This window comes from Podarcis gaigeae, assembly GCF_964106915.1.
Source record: "Podarcis gaigeae genome assembly, chromosome: 10".
Lineage (NCBI taxonomy): Eukaryota > Metazoa > Chordata > Lepidosauria > Squamata > Lacertidae > Podarcis > Podarcis gaigeae.
Window position 1 is genome coordinate 68,632,768 of NC_139686.1, and position 17,262 is coordinate 68,650,029.

At 43.7% G+C, this 17,262-nt stretch overlaps 2 protein-coding genes across 8 annotated transcripts in view; both read left to right on the forward strand.

Annotated features, from left to right (window-relative positions):
* The window catches only part of BCAP29 (B cell receptor associated protein 29), a 920,634-nt gene that overhangs the window by 584,611 nt on the left and 318,761 nt on the right, over positions 1 to 17,262 (forward strand). The window lies entirely within an intron of this gene.
* Positions 1 to 17,262, forward strand: part of ATXN7L1 (ataxin 7 like 1) — a 77,705-nt gene that overhangs the window by 24,888 nt on the left and 35,555 nt on the right. For 5 of the 7 annotated variants that reach the window (XM_083701430.1, XM_083701431.1, XM_083701432.1 and 2 more), the window contains one exon: positions 7,474 to 7,578. The exons of 1 other annotated variant lie outside the window; for it this stretch is intronic. In XM_083701430.1, coding sequence (XP_083557556.1) covers positions 7,474 to 7,578 — 105 coding nt within the window. Of the gene's footprint in view, positions 1 to 1,168; positions 1,190 to 7,473; positions 7,579 to 17,262 lie in introns of those variants that run through there. One more of the 7 variants, XM_083701435.1, reaches the window with a different exon arrangement.

Consider the following 17,262-nt stretch of genomic DNA (forward strand, 5'->3'; position numbering starts at 1 on the left):
GGATTCGAACCGCCGACCATGCGATCGGCAAGTCCTAGGCGCTGAGGTTTTACCCACAGCGCCACCCGCGTCCCTTTTAAGGAGTCCTTTACTAATACAATATTGGAATCAAAGAGTTAAATCATAACAATGTAAAATTTAGGCAAATGAAAGTGGTGTGCAATGTTAAATGAAACGTTATTATTTGAAGTGCAGAAAGATGGTCTCTGGAATCTGTTATGGGCCTCATTGTTAGCGATTCAGTTTGCCTTCAATTAAAAAGTATGAATTTTGAAAAATAAAACAAAAAAACTGAATATTTCATACCTTGTTTTAACTTTTCATCAGCATAGATTCCTATCGTGTTGTTAAATGAAATAATTCCACTGTGTAGGAGTCATCAACACCCCTTCCCCCCATGTCATTGAGATAAAGTATTTGATTGCCCCCTATTCACTTTATTTGGAGGCTAACAGTCTGCTTTGTCTTTCAGCGAAATCCTCAGTGTAAGAACAGAACCAAATTTCAGAGATTGTGGGGTTTATTTTGGGGTGTTTCCATTTCAGCCTCTTTATTGTAGGAGAGTTTAGAAAGTGTGAAATAGCAAAGGGGGTTTTCCCATGGGAGGGGGCAGGGGTTTTTTTGGACACACACACACACACACACACACACACACACTTTTGGGGTCAGCTATGGCCCACAATATGTAGTAGGGTTATGGTTTAAGTTAGTCTTATCATTCAAGACAGGATTTATTGTTACAACTATATCTTTATTGGAGAATAAATCTGTTTTCTTCTTTTGATAATGTCTTATTTCTATAACTGTTAAGTTGGTAAAATACAGTGTGTATTTTCTAAGAATGCTACTGTAGTGCAGTAAAATTGGAAATCTTAGCTGCATGTCTGCCTGCGTTGTGGATTTTAAAATGTAACACACCTTTCCAATTTGGCCTGTTTAATTGCTACATTCTCAGGTTCATCCCTGGATCTGTAGCAATTTTACATTGTGCTGTTGTGAATATTAGAGCGTCTATTAAGACAGTGTGGTCCATTCATTTCCTGTTCGGGTTCTGTTGGAGAAATGTCTGGTGGATTGTGCCTCTTGGCATTAACCACAAATGTGCATCATTGCTTTAAAATACTAAGTAAAGGACATGAACTTCTTGTTTCCTTTCAGTGGTGAGAAGATAGCAAGATTCCTGAGCCAGGTAATCTTAACTCTGTACCACAATGTGAGATAGTAAAAATAACCGAGTTCTCTGCCAAATGCAGCATCTCTGTTCAGCCCTTTTCAACTAATCTGTCAATGTATTTCTCACACAATCATGAGATCATGGTTGGCCATCCTCATTAAGCATGCCACACTTCACTCTGAATGCATTCTGGTGAAAAAGCAATTGTCTGTGAATATTATCTTAAAATGGGCTCAGTATAACAAATTGACTGTTGCATGAGAGGCCTAGCCCTTTAATTATGTGCAGCACCATGGCTTTACAGTCTGTGAACAGACAGGTCCAAGAAATTCAGCAATTTAGTGGTAAACAAATGGTTTTCACCCCTCGCAATGGGCCTGTGGATCTGTTGTCACTTGTGGCTTCTAAATGGTGGACTTTGTCAGGAATAGTTCCAAAGGAAAGGGACCAGAGAACAGTGTGCAAACGCAAAATATTGTGCTGTACCTATGCACTGTTCTATGGCATATATATTACTGTCTTTCTAAATAAGATACAGCACAACTTTCAGTGTGAACTGAAGTGTGTTGTCTTCGAAGACCCACTGGTTTTCAGTATGTAGTTAACTTCTGAGTAACTGTGCTTGGAAAGAGGGCTTTCTCAGGTGCAAACAGGCTGGTGCTTTTGCAGTCCCTTCCACCTCAAAGCCTGAAGCCTTTATGAGGTTACCAGGCCCCTGAATCCATCTTTTGCTTCTCATAATTGTGGGCAATTTAAGGGGATGTCAGTAAGCTAGTTGAATTCCTTGCCTTCTGCCTTCCCCCTCTTTCATTGATGGATCAGATGCACTTCAGGTAATTTTTTTATCTGTTTTAGTATTTTAACTTTGTTTTAAAGCGTGGTTGTGAATTTTTCTTGATGTTTTATCTTTTTTAAACTGTTTTGAGGTGGGGGTTTTTAACAACCAAGTGGTGCATAAATTTAATGAAATAAATAAATAAAATAAATAATGTTGTGTTGCATATAAAACGCTCAGCCTGTAAAAAGCTCAGCTTGTCAAAGATAGGCAGCTTTTTGAAGTGGTGGGAGCATTTTCCTATTTGATCCTAGGATCCCTTTATACATTATGTTATTTTTTAGGTACTCACTTAAAAAATACATAAACTTGTGAATATGGCAAATACATGTATTACAGAAGAGCACTTGTTGGAGAGCCATGATTGGCTGCACCTTGCAGAGTTCATTGGCAAAATTGGGTTTTCCTTTCTGACCCATAGAGGAATTGTCTGGGAAGTGGGTGGTGCTGTGGGTTAAACCACAGAGCCTAGGTCTTGCTGATCAGAAGGTCGGCGGTTTGAATCCCCACAACGGGGTGAGCTCCCGTTGCTCTGTCCCTGCTCCTGCCCACCTAGCAGTTCGAAAGCACTTGAAAGTGCAAGTAGATAAATAGGTACCGCTCCGGCAGGAAAGTAAACGGCGTTTCCGTCCGCTGCTCTGGTTCGCCAGAAGCGGCTTAGTCATGACCCAGAAGCTGTATGCCGGCCAATAAAGCGAGATGAGCGCCGCAACCCCAGAGTCGGTCACGACTGGACCTAATGGTCAGGGGTCCCGTTACCTTTACCTTTATCCCCCATTTCAGTGCTTTTCCTGACAGCTGATTTTGGCTGCTTTTGCTTGATTCTCTCTCCCCACCCTCCAAACACACACACACACACACACACACACACACACACACACACACACAGAGTTTATGTGAAAGCAGTTCACAAATCTTGGCACAATTGCTAAAGAAGTTTTATAGCTTTGCCAAGAGACTCTCTTAATGACTTGCCATATTTCTTTTGTTATCTGCTTTAGTGCTATCTCCTCCGCAAATAATTTGTCTGTGCTTCCCATGTTTGCTTTCACCCAAAGGGGATGTTTTTGTCCGAAAGCCAAATGTTGCCTTGTTACTACTTATAACCAGAGCGTTTTTTGCAGGTGTCAAACTGCAGATCTTTTAATCTTTACTCATTAAACCAGTTTGTTTGAGCACTCCTCTGCCCACTGAAAGCACATGCCCCCGACTTTACATTTACCCCCACGAAATGAAATCGGGATCCCTTCTAAGATTAATGAACTTGCAGGGCCAGCGTGCCACATTTTTTGTGATTTCTGAGCTATTTACTTGGAAATTGTTGCTCCATTCTAGGCGTGTGTTCCATTGTGGGGACGTAAGAGTGTGATTCCTGTGAAAGAGTCATACAGCTAAATTGGTATAATTCACTTGGAACATCTTGACCTTATTCAAAGGGTAATGATAGGATGGCATGGTTCCAGTCTTTGAATTCTTGTTAGTCCTGAATACTTTTTCTGTGATTTGAGTAGTGTGATTCAACTCTATTGTGTAAAATCCATACTGGCAGGTTAGGTCTTTAAATTATCTTCTCCTTGGAAGTGTGTGTGTTTGTACAGATAAATATATTTACATATTTACATAAGAGAGCACACAGAGGACATATGTATAACTTCAAACCACAAATCATTTCTAGTTTCATTTGGGACGATCATCATTTTATCAAAAACAATTATTGTGATGTTGTTTAAAATGCCCATAAATGATTTGGAAATCTAAACATCTATTCTGAGTCAGCTATGAGAGAACATTAAAACATGCACTCTTGCAAACAAACAAACAAACCAGGAAACAAAATGAATGTATTTGATCTGCTATAGTTGTGCAATTATGGGGGTTTTTCCAGGGGGAGAGGAAATATTGCCAGTAGTTTTATACACCATCTGTGATTGCGCTCCAAAGGAGGAGGGAAAAACTAATTAAGTATCTTAACTTTATAAAGAGTTACTTTGAAGACCCACTATTTCTTTTTTACCTCCTTTTTATGAGCTTACTTTAACCAAATTACAGAACTGAATGGTGGCAGTGAATTTGTTCTTCTGTTAGTGAGCTTTTAGTGCTGGGCGAGGGATCTTGAACATTTCAAGTGTGGCATGGAGCCTAGATTCCCATTTTTCTCCCTAGGTATCTGAATTGGGATTATGCTGCTGAAGAGAGGCCAAGTTGAAGGGGAGTCCCACTGGTAAACTAGTTTGCTTGGGGAAATAAAATCGTTTGAGAAGATAAGATGAATTTGCGTTTGAGCTTAATCGACAGAGCAATCCTTGTTCCCCAGTACAGGGAGAAAGATGCTACCCCTATGTCAGTCAGCATGATGTCCACCATATCCTTTGTTTTTCCAGCCCAGAACTGGAGGGTGAAAACAAACTGCTCCAAAAGGCACAGAATGGAGCAACAGCAGCCATGTTCCCAGCACCCATGAAAGACACCCGGCTCATAAGTACTGTGTCTGAACACAGAAAGGGAAGAAAATAGCAGGCATTTAATATATTGCCCAAACAACAACCCTGGGAAGATACCTGCACATAGCTCACACAACTTCCCTTCAGTCAAGAGAAGAAAAGATTTTTTTTGTCAAGAACCAGGATTGGCAAGAGAAGCCACAACTGTCTACCAACGGCTACAACCTCCAGTGTCTCGCTATCTAGGGCATGGAGTTGGAAAACAGTGTTATTCTTTGTTACCTGTGTATCACTTTCACTGAAGGCTCCATGGACCCAAATAGCATGTCCAAAGTCCGTTTCGGGGAGCTCTGTGGCAGTTTATTTCCTGGGGTAAAATCCTAAAAACAACAACTTCAATCGCAAAAAAATCTCAACAACTTAAACTTCAATCCTTAAAAAAAAAAAAGGTTAACAATTTTGGTCAGTCCTCATGGCCCTTCACTTCATCAAATTGGCCCTCTTTGAAAAAAATTGGACACCACTGTTGTAAGCCATCTTGATGGTTCTCAGAGGACCAAAAAGAAGGAAACAAATGCTGGGGGGGGGGGGGAGATGAAGTGGTTTTAAGTGTATTAGCTCTAAATATTTTGACTGCAGATAGGATGGCAACACTGCCATTGCCCTCCCACATATTTTATTTTCAACACTGTCGGGTTATTTGCCGTTTCCCCCAAATTACACATTATTGAGGTGAAATTTCATACCTTTCAGTCTGAAAAGTGATTTCTTATGAAAAAGTTCCACCACCTCGTTAAGTGTGTGTTTAGCTGTGGTAGCAATCACTGGTGCAGCCCCTCTGTGCTTTTAAAACTTCAAACCTGTAATCCTCTTTAGTGAATCTTTATAAAGGTTGTTGAACTGCATCATCTCATTGGATTGGGTGCAGTCTAGGGGACGTTGGGTGTCTAAATTTCATTGTGGTCTGTAGAATTCAAGTGCACAATTATGTGCTCTAGGCTCGGTCGCTTTATTTTCAGCGAATGGTAGGCACACAGCGTTTTCTATGCGTTGCACCTTGAATGTGTTAGCATCTAACATTGCAACTTCTTCCACTGTTAAATCTAGTGTGCTGGGGGTTTTGTGGGCTTCCGCTGGACAACCTGAATTAAAAGCTGTTGGCATTTGTAATAAAACTGTCAGAAGAAATGGAGAAAATTCTGATTTCTTGTAGGTAAGATGCAGAGGGCTGCTTTAGGAGTCAAGAGCAGGACTTTGGAAGGGTACAAGTAGTGTATCTGATACAGGATGGTGTGCACCTCATTGACATCGTGCACAGAATAACCCCCTTTTTAAAGGTGTTGCTGGAGATAAATGAACTCTCAGTTAGTCTAACCATTCAGTAGTTCCACTTTACCATTCATTTCAGCAAGGGTTAATCGAAATACCGATTGCTTAAAATTAAAGCTTTAAAAGAAAGAAAGAGTTGAAATTGTGGCAGGAGAAGAGATGGAACACCAGGGAATGACTGACCTCATAATCATTGAAGAATGGTTGGAGTTGGTGGTTCAGGCTTTTTAGAAAATGTTAGGGGTATTTCAGACGGTGGCTGGTGTTCGCTGCAAGCCTATTAGCATGTGAGAGTTAAGAATTGCCCCTTATCTGAGAACCTGTTAGGTCACTAATTGAAGTCGCTGGAGGTGACTGATAAATACAAAGGGTCGGATCCCAAGGTTCCTTTCCTCTGGCTTGAAAGAGCCTTCCTCTTGTAGAAGAAGGAAGCCTTTGAATTCACAATGCTGTGTTTACTCGAATCTAATGCTCACCTTTTTTGGCCAAATTAGGTTGTGAAAATTAAGGTGTGCCTTTGATTTGATGGCACATTTACATTTGCCAACAAATACTTTTTTTGGTTTCAAGGTTCTGAAAATTGAGGTGCACATTCCATTTCATGGCACATTACACTCGAGTAAATACGGTATTTGCAGACAGTGAGCTTTTTATGCTTATTAGTGAAAAGCAGTTCTGCTAGGCCTCATGTTGGCAGTTATTGACCATTGCATTTTAAGCTGAATCATCCTCTTTAAGAGTGAAAGAGAATGCCTTATAGGTATATTGCTGCATGTGCTGTATGTATATATTTTTAAAAGAGACTGGGGCAGTGAGATTACAAGTACTTTAAGTGGGATTTTGGGGATGACACAGTCACTACTGCACAGATGCACCATCACTGCTCTCCGTGTTGAGACCATGACTCATATTTGATTTCTGTTCCATGGATGTAGAAGTCCAAGGGCGGACTAAACTAGTCATATATTTTTTTTGCTGATTGTTTCCTAATTAGCTGAAGAATTCTCCCAGGTTTGTTGTTGATGGAAACTTCCATGCCAATCATTTCTATACCTCACCCCTAGGTTGTAAAAATTAATGAGAAAAGTGAAGGCTGCACCTCAGCAGCTTAAGTGTGTGGAAAGTCTGCGTTGTGTAGGACACATCCTTGGGAATGCTGGTTGAGGATTGGTAATCAGTATTGACATTTCCTGTGACTACCAACACAACCAGGGGACATTTCTCCTTGTTCCCCTTTCTGTCTTGCCTTGCCACTAGTTCCTCACTCTTTTAAGATTTCATCAGGAGCCAAACTTTATATGACTATAACTTTGGGTAAGCTTCCTTCTTGAAATAACTTCAGAAATTGATTCTTTTTTTCTTTTTGGATGGGGGTGATAATAATTGCATTGGTTCTTCTTTTACCTGAACACCAGTTACCTTTGATAGTCACAGTGATTGAGCATGCTGTTTTTTGCACTGAGCTAATCAGACGTCCCATCCCTGATATACTAAAAAGAAAAATATATAGACTTTACAGAGTTAGAAAAGCTGTATTCTTAAGATTCTCTTCTTTGTAGTGATACTAATATTTTTTTTCCCCTGAGTGTCTTTTTAAAATACAGTATGGTGGAATTTTAACTTTTTCTTAATTTTTTTTTTTTGAAAGGACAACTTCTAATACTTGTATATATATATTTTTAACTTTCCCACAGATATGCACTTATTTGGCCATTATCCAGCTCATGATGATTTCTATCTAGTAGTGTGCAATATCTGCAATCAGGTAGTCAAGCCACAGGTTTTCCAGTCACACTGCGGTAAGTGAAAACTTTTGTTCCTGGATTACGGGCTCGCTGTACATGTCCCAAAAGAAATGGTGCATTAGCAGTTAACTTCCTCCTTCCTCTTTTTCAAGCTGAACTTCTCATCTTGTTAAACCACTTGAAATTCACTTACGTTGCCGAGGTTGGAACCCTAAACACACAGAAAACACTTTTTTTAAAGGGTGGGATGGCAGAAGTGTGTTTGTTGCTCATCAAAGCCGGTCCAAAAAAATCTGTTGCCTAGGAGAGAAAATCCAAGTGCCATTTCCCTTCCTGCTCATTGGGGTTTATTTATTTATTTCATTAAATGTATATAACGCTTGATGGTAGAAAATAAACCTCGGGGCAGTTTACGAAAAACATAAAGCCAAAAAAAAAAAAGGCAAAAAATGACAACATACAGAAGGTTAAAAGTTGCAATAAAATAGACTAAAACAATTTTAAACTCTTACAAACTTTCTAAACATCTGTGCAGGCTTTCAACAGGTGCCAAAGGGAATACTGCCGCATGGTAGGCATGGTTATGTGTACTGACCAGTGTTAGGTCTGCTGCAGAGTGAGATTTGCACCACTTGTGCTCTGGGCCTCATCCAGATTGTCCGGAAATCCTCAGAGTAGCGAAGGAATGCTTGGGGTCCCAAACACCAAGGAGGATGCTCAGGAATGATCATGTTGACTGCCCATTTCATCTTGCCATAATCAGCCTTCCCTTGGTGCCCCTGTTCCTTTAAATGTCAGGGACTATTCCCTGTGCTAACTCCTACCAGAGCATTCAGGAACACAACAAGTTCCATCAGTCTTTGAGAGAATCCCACCCTCTCAAATGGGCTCTCCAACCTCACAGGGAGGAATTGCCACTGTTAGTCCAAACTTAACCAGGTAATGGTCGGACCCTGACAAGGGAGTGCATTGCAGTCCCCCTATCTTCAGTCCATTCTTGTATCATTTGGGGCAAAGATAACATCAAGAGTGTGCCTCGCCTGGTGTGTGGGACTGATGACCATCTGAGAAAGACCCATGGTTGTCATGGAGGCCATGAAGTCTTCACCTGACCCGACAGCAGCCTCTGTGTGGATATTAAAATAATCCAGGATTATTGTTTTAGCGTCCTCCAACAGAGACTACCTAAACCAGCCTGGTCAGGATTGCAAGGAAGTCAGTAGAGCAGCAGCATCCCTGACGTGTCTCTCTGGCTCAATACCAGATGCAGACCCAAGCCCATTCCAAGGTCAAGAGGAGATGATCTTCTTGTAGACAACAGCAACATCCCCACCTCGACACCCGCCCCCCAATCTAGCCTGGTACAATATCGAAAACCCAGGGGGCGGGGCACAGCTGGGTAAGGTCAAGCCCACCCATCTCAGTCACCCAAGTCTCAGTAATACAAGGCAAATCAGTCTGCTCATCCGCAGTCAAGTTTGTTGTGGACTGAACTGTGGTTCAGCAACAGAACCACCAGATCAGAGGGACCCAGTGGATATGCTACCGAGAGTGTGGGAATATTCAGGGAGGCAGGGGAGGATATATTGTTAAATTATATCCTTCCCAACTTGTGTTAACAAGTTCTACAATTTAGCAGAGTAACATTCCCCTTTTTAAACTTGTACAGCAGATACAGTGGTACCTCGCAAGACGAAATTAATTTGTTCTGCGAGTTTTTTCGTCTTGCGAATTTTTCGTCTTGCGAAGCACGGATTCCCTGGGTATTAACAGTTTTAAGAAAAAGGAAACAAACTTGCAAGACGTTTTTGTCTTGCGAAGCAAGCCCATAGGGAAATTCGTCTTGTGAAGCAACTCAAAAAACGAAAAACTCTTTCGTCTTGCGAGTTTTTCGTCTTACGAGGCATTCGTCTTGTGAGGTACCACTGTAACGTCTTTGCCAGACTTGTATAAGCCTCTAAAATAAGTTTCCTTGGTAATTCCCCTTTATTCCTTCATAAAAAGATAGACATGACACAGTTTTGTATAAAAGTATATAAAATAGTTTACTCACATTCTGTTCACAGTAGGATCCCAGAAGGCAGACTTAGGTTACAAAATATATACACCTGGAATCTATCCCATAAGGAGATAGTTCCTTTGACCTCTCTTGGCTGGGAGCCAAGAGAGCATCTCAGGCTAATAAGATGTTGCTTCCTCGAGGAATGGAGTCAGAGACAGAGATGTTTGCCTTCCCAGAGATATTTTGTTACCTGAACAGGTGAGGCCACACCCACCTCTGGTCACATGCAGAGGAAGTCTGCCCCGGCCCAGGAGGAAACAGGAAGTTCCGACTGGCTGGTCCAGACATACCTTTTTTATGTCCACTCTAGGAATGTTGTATTTGACTGCTCTGTGTTTCACATCCCACAGAGAGTTCCGCTGTAGTGAAAGGGCTGGAAGAAAGAATGAAGCCCCCCAACTCCAGTCACGCTTTCCCCTACCCACCACCACTGGAATTGGAGCAGCCGCACAACTGCCACTCCACTAAGGAGCGTTACCTAGGGTTGCCATATTTCAAAAAGTGAAAATCCGGACAGAAAAGTTGTTGACGCCACCATTCATGGACCACAGAACAGTAAACTAAGGCCCAGTGGTAATAGGCACCCTACACTTTCAGAGGTAGAGGTTAAATCCGCTAGCTGATCTCCTCCCCTTGCCTCTCACGCAGGGGGAACTCCACCAAACTCTCACCCTGGCTGAGACTCACAGACCTGTCTCACACAGTGCCAGGCCTACACTTCTATATCCTGACTGACAGAGCATCTCCCCAAAGGGGTGATCAAAAGTAGCGAATCCCTTTCGTGTTGTCCCCTTTGGGGCCGAACCCTAGATCACAGCTGCACCCCAGCTGCATGCACTCAGCCAGCAGTTAAAGTACTAACCCCCAGTACAAACAGCGCAACCAGATGATACAGGAGCCAAACAGCTGTTGCAGCGCAAATACACTTGCTGGTTAGGAGAGAAGACCAGGCAAGGACCAGGCTGGCGCAACATTTGGGGGCTTTTTAGTTTAGAGAAAAGGTGAGGAGAGGAGTCGTGATGGAGATGTCTCAAATTACAGTGGTGCCTCGCAAGACGAAAATAATCCGTTCCGCGAGTCTCTTCGTCTTGCGGTTTTTTCGTCTTGCGAAGCAAGCCCATTAGCGGCTTAGCGGGCTTAGCGGATCAGCTGATAAGCGGCTTAGCGGATCAGCTGTTAAGCGGCTTAGCGGGCTTAGCGGATCAGCTGTTAAGCGGCTTAGCGGATCAGCTGATAAGCGGCTTAGCGGATCAGCTGATAAGCGGCTTAGCGGATCAGCTGTTAAGCGGCTTAGCGGATCAGCTGATAAGCGGCTTAGCGGCTTGGGAAAAAGGGGGGGGGAGGAAAAAAACCCCGCAGGAACTCGCAAGACATTTTTGTCTTGCGAAGCAAGCCCATAGGAAATTTGTTTTGCGAAGCACCTCCAAAACGGAAAACCCTTTTGTCTAGCGGGTTTTCCGTCTTACGAGGCATTCGTCTTGCGGGGCACCACTGTATTCTTGGCTTGGAGAAAGTTTTTCTCCCTCTCCTAAAACACCAGAACTCAGGGGCATCCAATGAAACTGCATGTTGGAAGATTGAAGACAGACGAAATAAAGCCCTTCTTTGCACAGTGCATAGCTGAACTATGGAATTTGCTTTCATGAGCTGTTGCAATGGCCACCAACTAGGATGGCCCATTTAATGGAGAATCAGGCTATCCATAGCTGAAAACCTTAATGGCTGCGCTTTGTTTTCATTGTTGGAGGCGGTGTGCTTCCGAATACCAGGAGGAGAGAGAGTTGTTGCCCTCAGGTCCCGCTTGCAGGCTCGCTCATCCCTTTGGCATGGCAAGAAGGGAGACGTGTTCTGTTGAGTGAGCTTAGTCTCTGGACCTGGAGGCAAAAGTCAAATGCTTCTGTACTTCCAAGCTACAGGGGTTAGTGAGAGGCTTCTTCCTGCGCTTTTCATTTTCTTCCTCCGTGCCTGGGGGCTGCTCTGAGTGTTTGTAGGGCACAAAAGCAAAGCAGGTCAATGCACCTGTGAGCTGAAGGGGTAAAGGTGGATGTGCATGGGCTTGCTCTGCATACACGGTACATGCCAAGATTAGAGAAGTTGCCGAGACAGAGCGAGCCTCTGATATTCTGCCTCTCCTTCCTAGCCACAAGGTTTAAGCTAGAAAGAGGAGCAGATTTTCCCACGAGCTTGCTGTACATTCGACACTTGGGATAAAGAGGGTCCCAGCTGCAATTAATTTTTGACTGGCCAGGAAATCACATTCTGTTGATTGCTGCCACTAATTAACACAGGGGACAACCTACAGACATGAGGTATTATCCCTGTGCAGCCACCATTGAAAGAAATATTTGTGCCCATGGATCAGAATTGCCTCTTTCCCACTCTGCTGTCTCTTCAATGGCCAATTTTGGATTACTTTCTTACCAGGCAGAAACTATTCAACATTTGAAAGGGGGGGGGGTATTTAGAACTCATTGCACATGGGTCCAGATGTTGCAGTCAGTATGCTACATGCAACCTGGGAATCTATGATGTGGAAAGGCTGGACACAGTCCTGTCCGCCCCACTGTTCATAGCATCTGTGCAGCATGAGGACTGTGTGAACTGGGTCATAATAAGCCTTCCCTTGCTTTATAGCTGGGCTGCCTCTGTTCCTTGAAATGTCAGGGACTGTTTCCTATGCTAGCTCCCACCAGTCCACATCGCAAGCGGCAATGAATACAGGACTGATACAGACCTGCTAGTCCATGGCTGAATGCATTTTTTAAATTATTATTATTATTATTATTAAAATTTTATACTGCCCTATACCCAGAGGTCTCAGGTCGGTTCACAGAACAAAATCAAAATATAACACCACAAAATATATAATCAAAATCAAAACAACAACCTAATAACCCCCCACCCCCCAAAAAACCCCCATGTTTTAAAAGGGCATAGGATTTGTCAATGAAATCAACCAAAGGCCTTCATTAAAAAATGAACGTTTTAAAAAGGTGTATTATGAAGGTGCCTGGCGAACTTCACTGGGGAGAGCATTCCACAGACGTGGAAACACTGCAGAGAAGGCCCGTTTTCATATTGCTACCTTCCAAACCTCTCAAGGAGGCATGAAAAAGAGTTTCAGAAGTTGATCTCGGGGTTCATATGGAGAGAGGCAGTCCTGTCCATTTAAGGCTTTATAGGTCAAAACCAGCACTTTGAATCTTCCACTGAATTCTGCCCCCTTTCCCCCTTCTTATTTTTATTTTTGCCACTTGTGTAAAGCTGAATGCACACAAGTTCAGTGTGCATAAATTGTGGGTTTACTGTATGCTTTAAATGTGTGGTGTGCATGTGGCAGAAGTTGAATTCCACAAGCTTCCTGAAGAAAGGTACCTGCTGTTTGCAGTTCTTGCTTAAGCAAGTGTGTTCTGCACTTCATCACAAAAGCAGCAGACCAGAACTGTGGGAAGTTCCTGCCTCAAAGCATCCTTACTTAGCAAACCATTCCCTTTCAAATTAGCGAGATTTGCTTTCAATCAACATACTTAGGTTCTGGTTTGAAATTATGTTGATCCACCCTGCTGAAAAGAGTATTGCATTAGAATGAACATGTGCCAACTGTGAACAAATAAGATTTCCACCTTGAATCACTCCCCCCCCCCCCCGAGCCCCACAAACTGGTATTCAAGCCATATGAAAAAGTAGCTTGATGCAAGTGAATGGGCACAGCAAAAAATTCAATTTAAATATTGGAGTTCATATCAGCCACGTGTGCTGTTTTCTTATTGTCATGCTATATGCATTTCCTCCTCTTTAATAATGCAGAGTTCAGCTATTTGGACATAAACCTCATTTTAAAGTATTGGCTGTGAGTGCAAACTCTGTTTATGTCAATCTGGAGGTACGTCCTGGGCCTGTGTGTGTGTGTGTGTGTGTGTGTTGGAGCAGCATATTCCATTGTGCTAAATTTACAGATTGCCGGTATAAGTAGAGGAAAAGGCTTCAGATAACTTTTGTGGCTAAACAGTTTGCTTCTTTAGGCTGCCCTTTCTTTGAAAGTGCACAGCTAATCAACAGCCTCGTTTTATTTTCAGCATCTGAAAGCTTCCTACACATTTACGCACTTGTTAGGATCACTTCCTTGGCTGCTTTAAATAACAGCTACCTCTTGCGTAGAAGCCGAAGGCACTGTAGGCCACAACACGGACTGATCTTATTGACAAAGAACTGGGGCTTCTCTTACAGTGTGAAATAAAGCTGATCTAACATGTGACTTTGTGGCCCCTTTGTAAAGAATATTATTCTTTAAAACTGTGTTTAATCTCTATTTCTCTGTCTAGCATACGGATCATAACATTCCCAGTCGCAAATCATAGTAGGTGTGTGTCGCCAGGAAAAAAACCCTCTCTTATTGTAATTCTCACAGTACAGTAAACCACCACAATATTTTGTAACTTGCTATCTTGTCAACGGGACGTGGGTGGCACTGTGGGTTAAACCACAGCGCCTAGGACATGCCGATCAGAAGGTCGGCGGTTCGAATCCCTGCAACGGGATGAGCTCCTGTTGCTCGGTCCCTGCTCCTGCCAACCTAGCAGTTCGAAAGCATGCAGTGTAAGTAGATAAATAGGTACCGCTCCGGCGGGAAGGTAAACGGCATTTCCGTGCGCTGCTCTGGTTCGCCAGAAGCGGCTTAGTCATGCTGGCCACATGACCCAGAAGCTGTACACCGGCTCCCTCGGCCAATAAAGCGAGATGAGCGTCGCAACCCTAGTCGGCCACGACTGGGCCTAATGGTCAAGGGTCCTGTTACCTTTACCTTCATCTCGTCAAGAGATCTAGGAATGAGGTGTAGATAAGAGTTAGATTTTTTTTTAGAATGGGGGAAGAAATTCAAAACAATGTTAAGGTGCTTCTTCAAACCATAGGCCATATAGGTATGGCTGTAAATCTCTTACAGTTGTTTGCTTGCTATTATGTTGCGGCTGAATCTTTCATCAGCCACTTTGGGATGATTCTGGTGTCCAGCATGGGATGTCTTCCTTTCACGCCTTTCAGCTATTTTTCTTTTCTTTTAAGAAAGTTGTATAGCATGCTAGAGATATGAGGGGAGTGGTGAGGCTGGGGAACGTCTTTCCAAATATGTGTGCCTGCAAGACAGTTTGTGGATTGAAATTATTCACGCCATAGCTGAGGAACTCTGACCACTCTTACATTCAATTTTTTTTTTTGCGTGGCCCGTGGGTTTATTCAGGAATTTCAGTGCAGGAACAAGAGGAAAAGGCTATTTAATTTCCCAATGTGGCAATAACTTAATTTAGTTTTTTTCCTGTCATTTGAAATTCATTCTATTGGAACACTCAGATTTTCATAGCTTCTCAGCTGCTTGCATATACATAGCCAGCAGAGGGAGCTCATATCATTACATATTTGGCCTTGCAACTATTGGCCTCTTCTGGGATCTGAAGGAGGCTTTAACAGTAGAAAGCTGCAGTCAAATGCTTTCATTTCCGCAGGTGTAATTCTTGCCATCTCACTTGGAAGTTTAGCCCGCAAATTAACAGGTGTCCTAGAACACTTTTTAAATTGGATTCAAATTTTAACCTGCACTGTTGCCTTTCTTGGTTCACAAACACTGCAGCAAGTCGCAGAGCAAATGAGAGCAAACTTTCCACAATTGTATGAATCTCATCCAACAGTGTTGCTCAGTAAAGTGTAGAAACAGATTTCAGATTTCCGCTCTCCCCTCCTTGCCCCCTCCCTATACGGAATAAGATTTGAAGCAAATTTATCTCATAGCATGTCATACGTGAACAAAAATATATCCAATAATAGATCTATTGTTCCACGCTTGATAATCACCTGATGGCTTTCCCAAGAGGAGCAATGTACATTTAATTGATTATTAGTTGTTATTCAAGGGTTTGTTTTTTCCTGTTACAAGTGTGACTGTTGCAGGCTGGTGTCCTTTTTCCGCCTGGAATTGCTTTAATATTCTCTAGAGCCCTGTTTATTCTATTTCACGAAATTAGAGATAAGCACAGGCTCTCTTTCTGTATTTAGTTGGCAGTGCCCACTTGTGAGGTGCAACCGGAGTTTCATCGGCGATGAGTAACAAATACGGTCAGGGGATTTCTGGGCTGATTTGGTTGCTTGTTTGTGTGTGTGCAGGCCGCACACAATTGTCTGGAGGAAGCTGAGTAAGGGACTGAATATTACCTTGGCAGGTCGTGTTCCTTTGCCGTATCTGCTGACTAATGTAGGTGATATGATGGGGACAGTGGCGTACCATGGGGGGTGCAGGGGGGGCCGGCCTCACCGGGCGCAACATCGGGGGGGGGCGCTCGCACTCGCAGCTCTCTGCCCCTACCTGGCTCACTCACTCTCTCTCACTGCAGTGCTGGCTGTGCGAATCCGATCTGAGCCGCCGGGTTGCCGCCCACTGTGGAGGGGGGGGTGCCAGGCGTGCGGTGCGGAGAGAGAGCGAGGGACTATCTGAGGGGGAGGGAAAGTGCAGCGGCCGCCCAGAGCAGCGCTGAGCGCGGGAGAGAACCACACCAGACCAGACCAGGCAGCAGCAAGAAGAAGCTGGCAGCGGTGGCAGGTTAGAGATTAGGGGGTGCAAATTACTTGCCTTGCCCCGCGTTAGGGGGTGCAAATTACTTGCCTTGCCGCCCGGGTTAGGGGGTGCAAATTACTTGCCTTGCCCCGGGTTAGGGGGCGCAAATTACTTGCCTTGCCCCGGGTGCTGACAACCCACGCTGGATGGGGAGAATCTGTGGGAGAAGGTGGTGCTTAACCCTTGCCCTGCTTGCTGCTCCCTGTCCATACAAACCCCTCCTTTCCAAGCTTTTCCTCCTGGCTATGCTTATTCCATACTTTTTGAAGGTGATTTGGAGCAGGGCGACCCAACTTTTTTAGGTCAACATGGAATCTGCGGGCCACGTGCTGCCTTGTTGTGCATTCGTGGTGGGGGAGGCAACAAGGCCAGAATTTGACACACACACCCCAGTCCTTGCGCTGCTTTCCCAAAACCACCTAAGCGAAGTGTCAGCCTTTGAAAAGGAGGCATGAGGCTCTGGCAGCGTCCTAGGCCCTCCCATCTCCTTCCCAAAGCTGGGAAAGCACCAATTAGGCTTTAGGAAGGAGGGTGATTTCAGTGGGTCTCTTCTGCATATGATTTTGTCAGATGCCACCCCTTAATTTCAACCCCTCAGTCTCAAGCCATTTCTGTAGTTTTTGTAGTTTCCGTTGTCAAATAATTACAAAGCAAGCTACAATAAGGTTACCAGATTTTTTTCAAAGAATCCAGGGACACTTTTTTTTTTTGAAAAAAAAAGTTATTACTTCTTAATTATTTTTTAAAAAATATTTTTAATACCTTCTCTTCTGTGGTCTCCTCTGTTGCGCAGCCTTCCTCTGGGCCCCAGCCTGCTCTCTTGGAGCGCTAGCAGCTGTGGAGTAGGCTCAGGTTGGGCCTGGGCTCGGCCACGTGTCCTTGCCCTCCCGGTGCTTTCCTAACTCTCCTCAGCTGCAGCGGCAGTGCAGCAAGGTTGGAGCTAGCCTGGTAGCGCAGTTGGCTCCGGCTGGCTTCAGGAGCTGCTCGCTGCCATGGCGCCCGCCATTTTGCCTTGCCAGAAGTCCCCATATGATGTGTCTTGTGCCGTTGAACCAACCATGCAACATTCATTCCC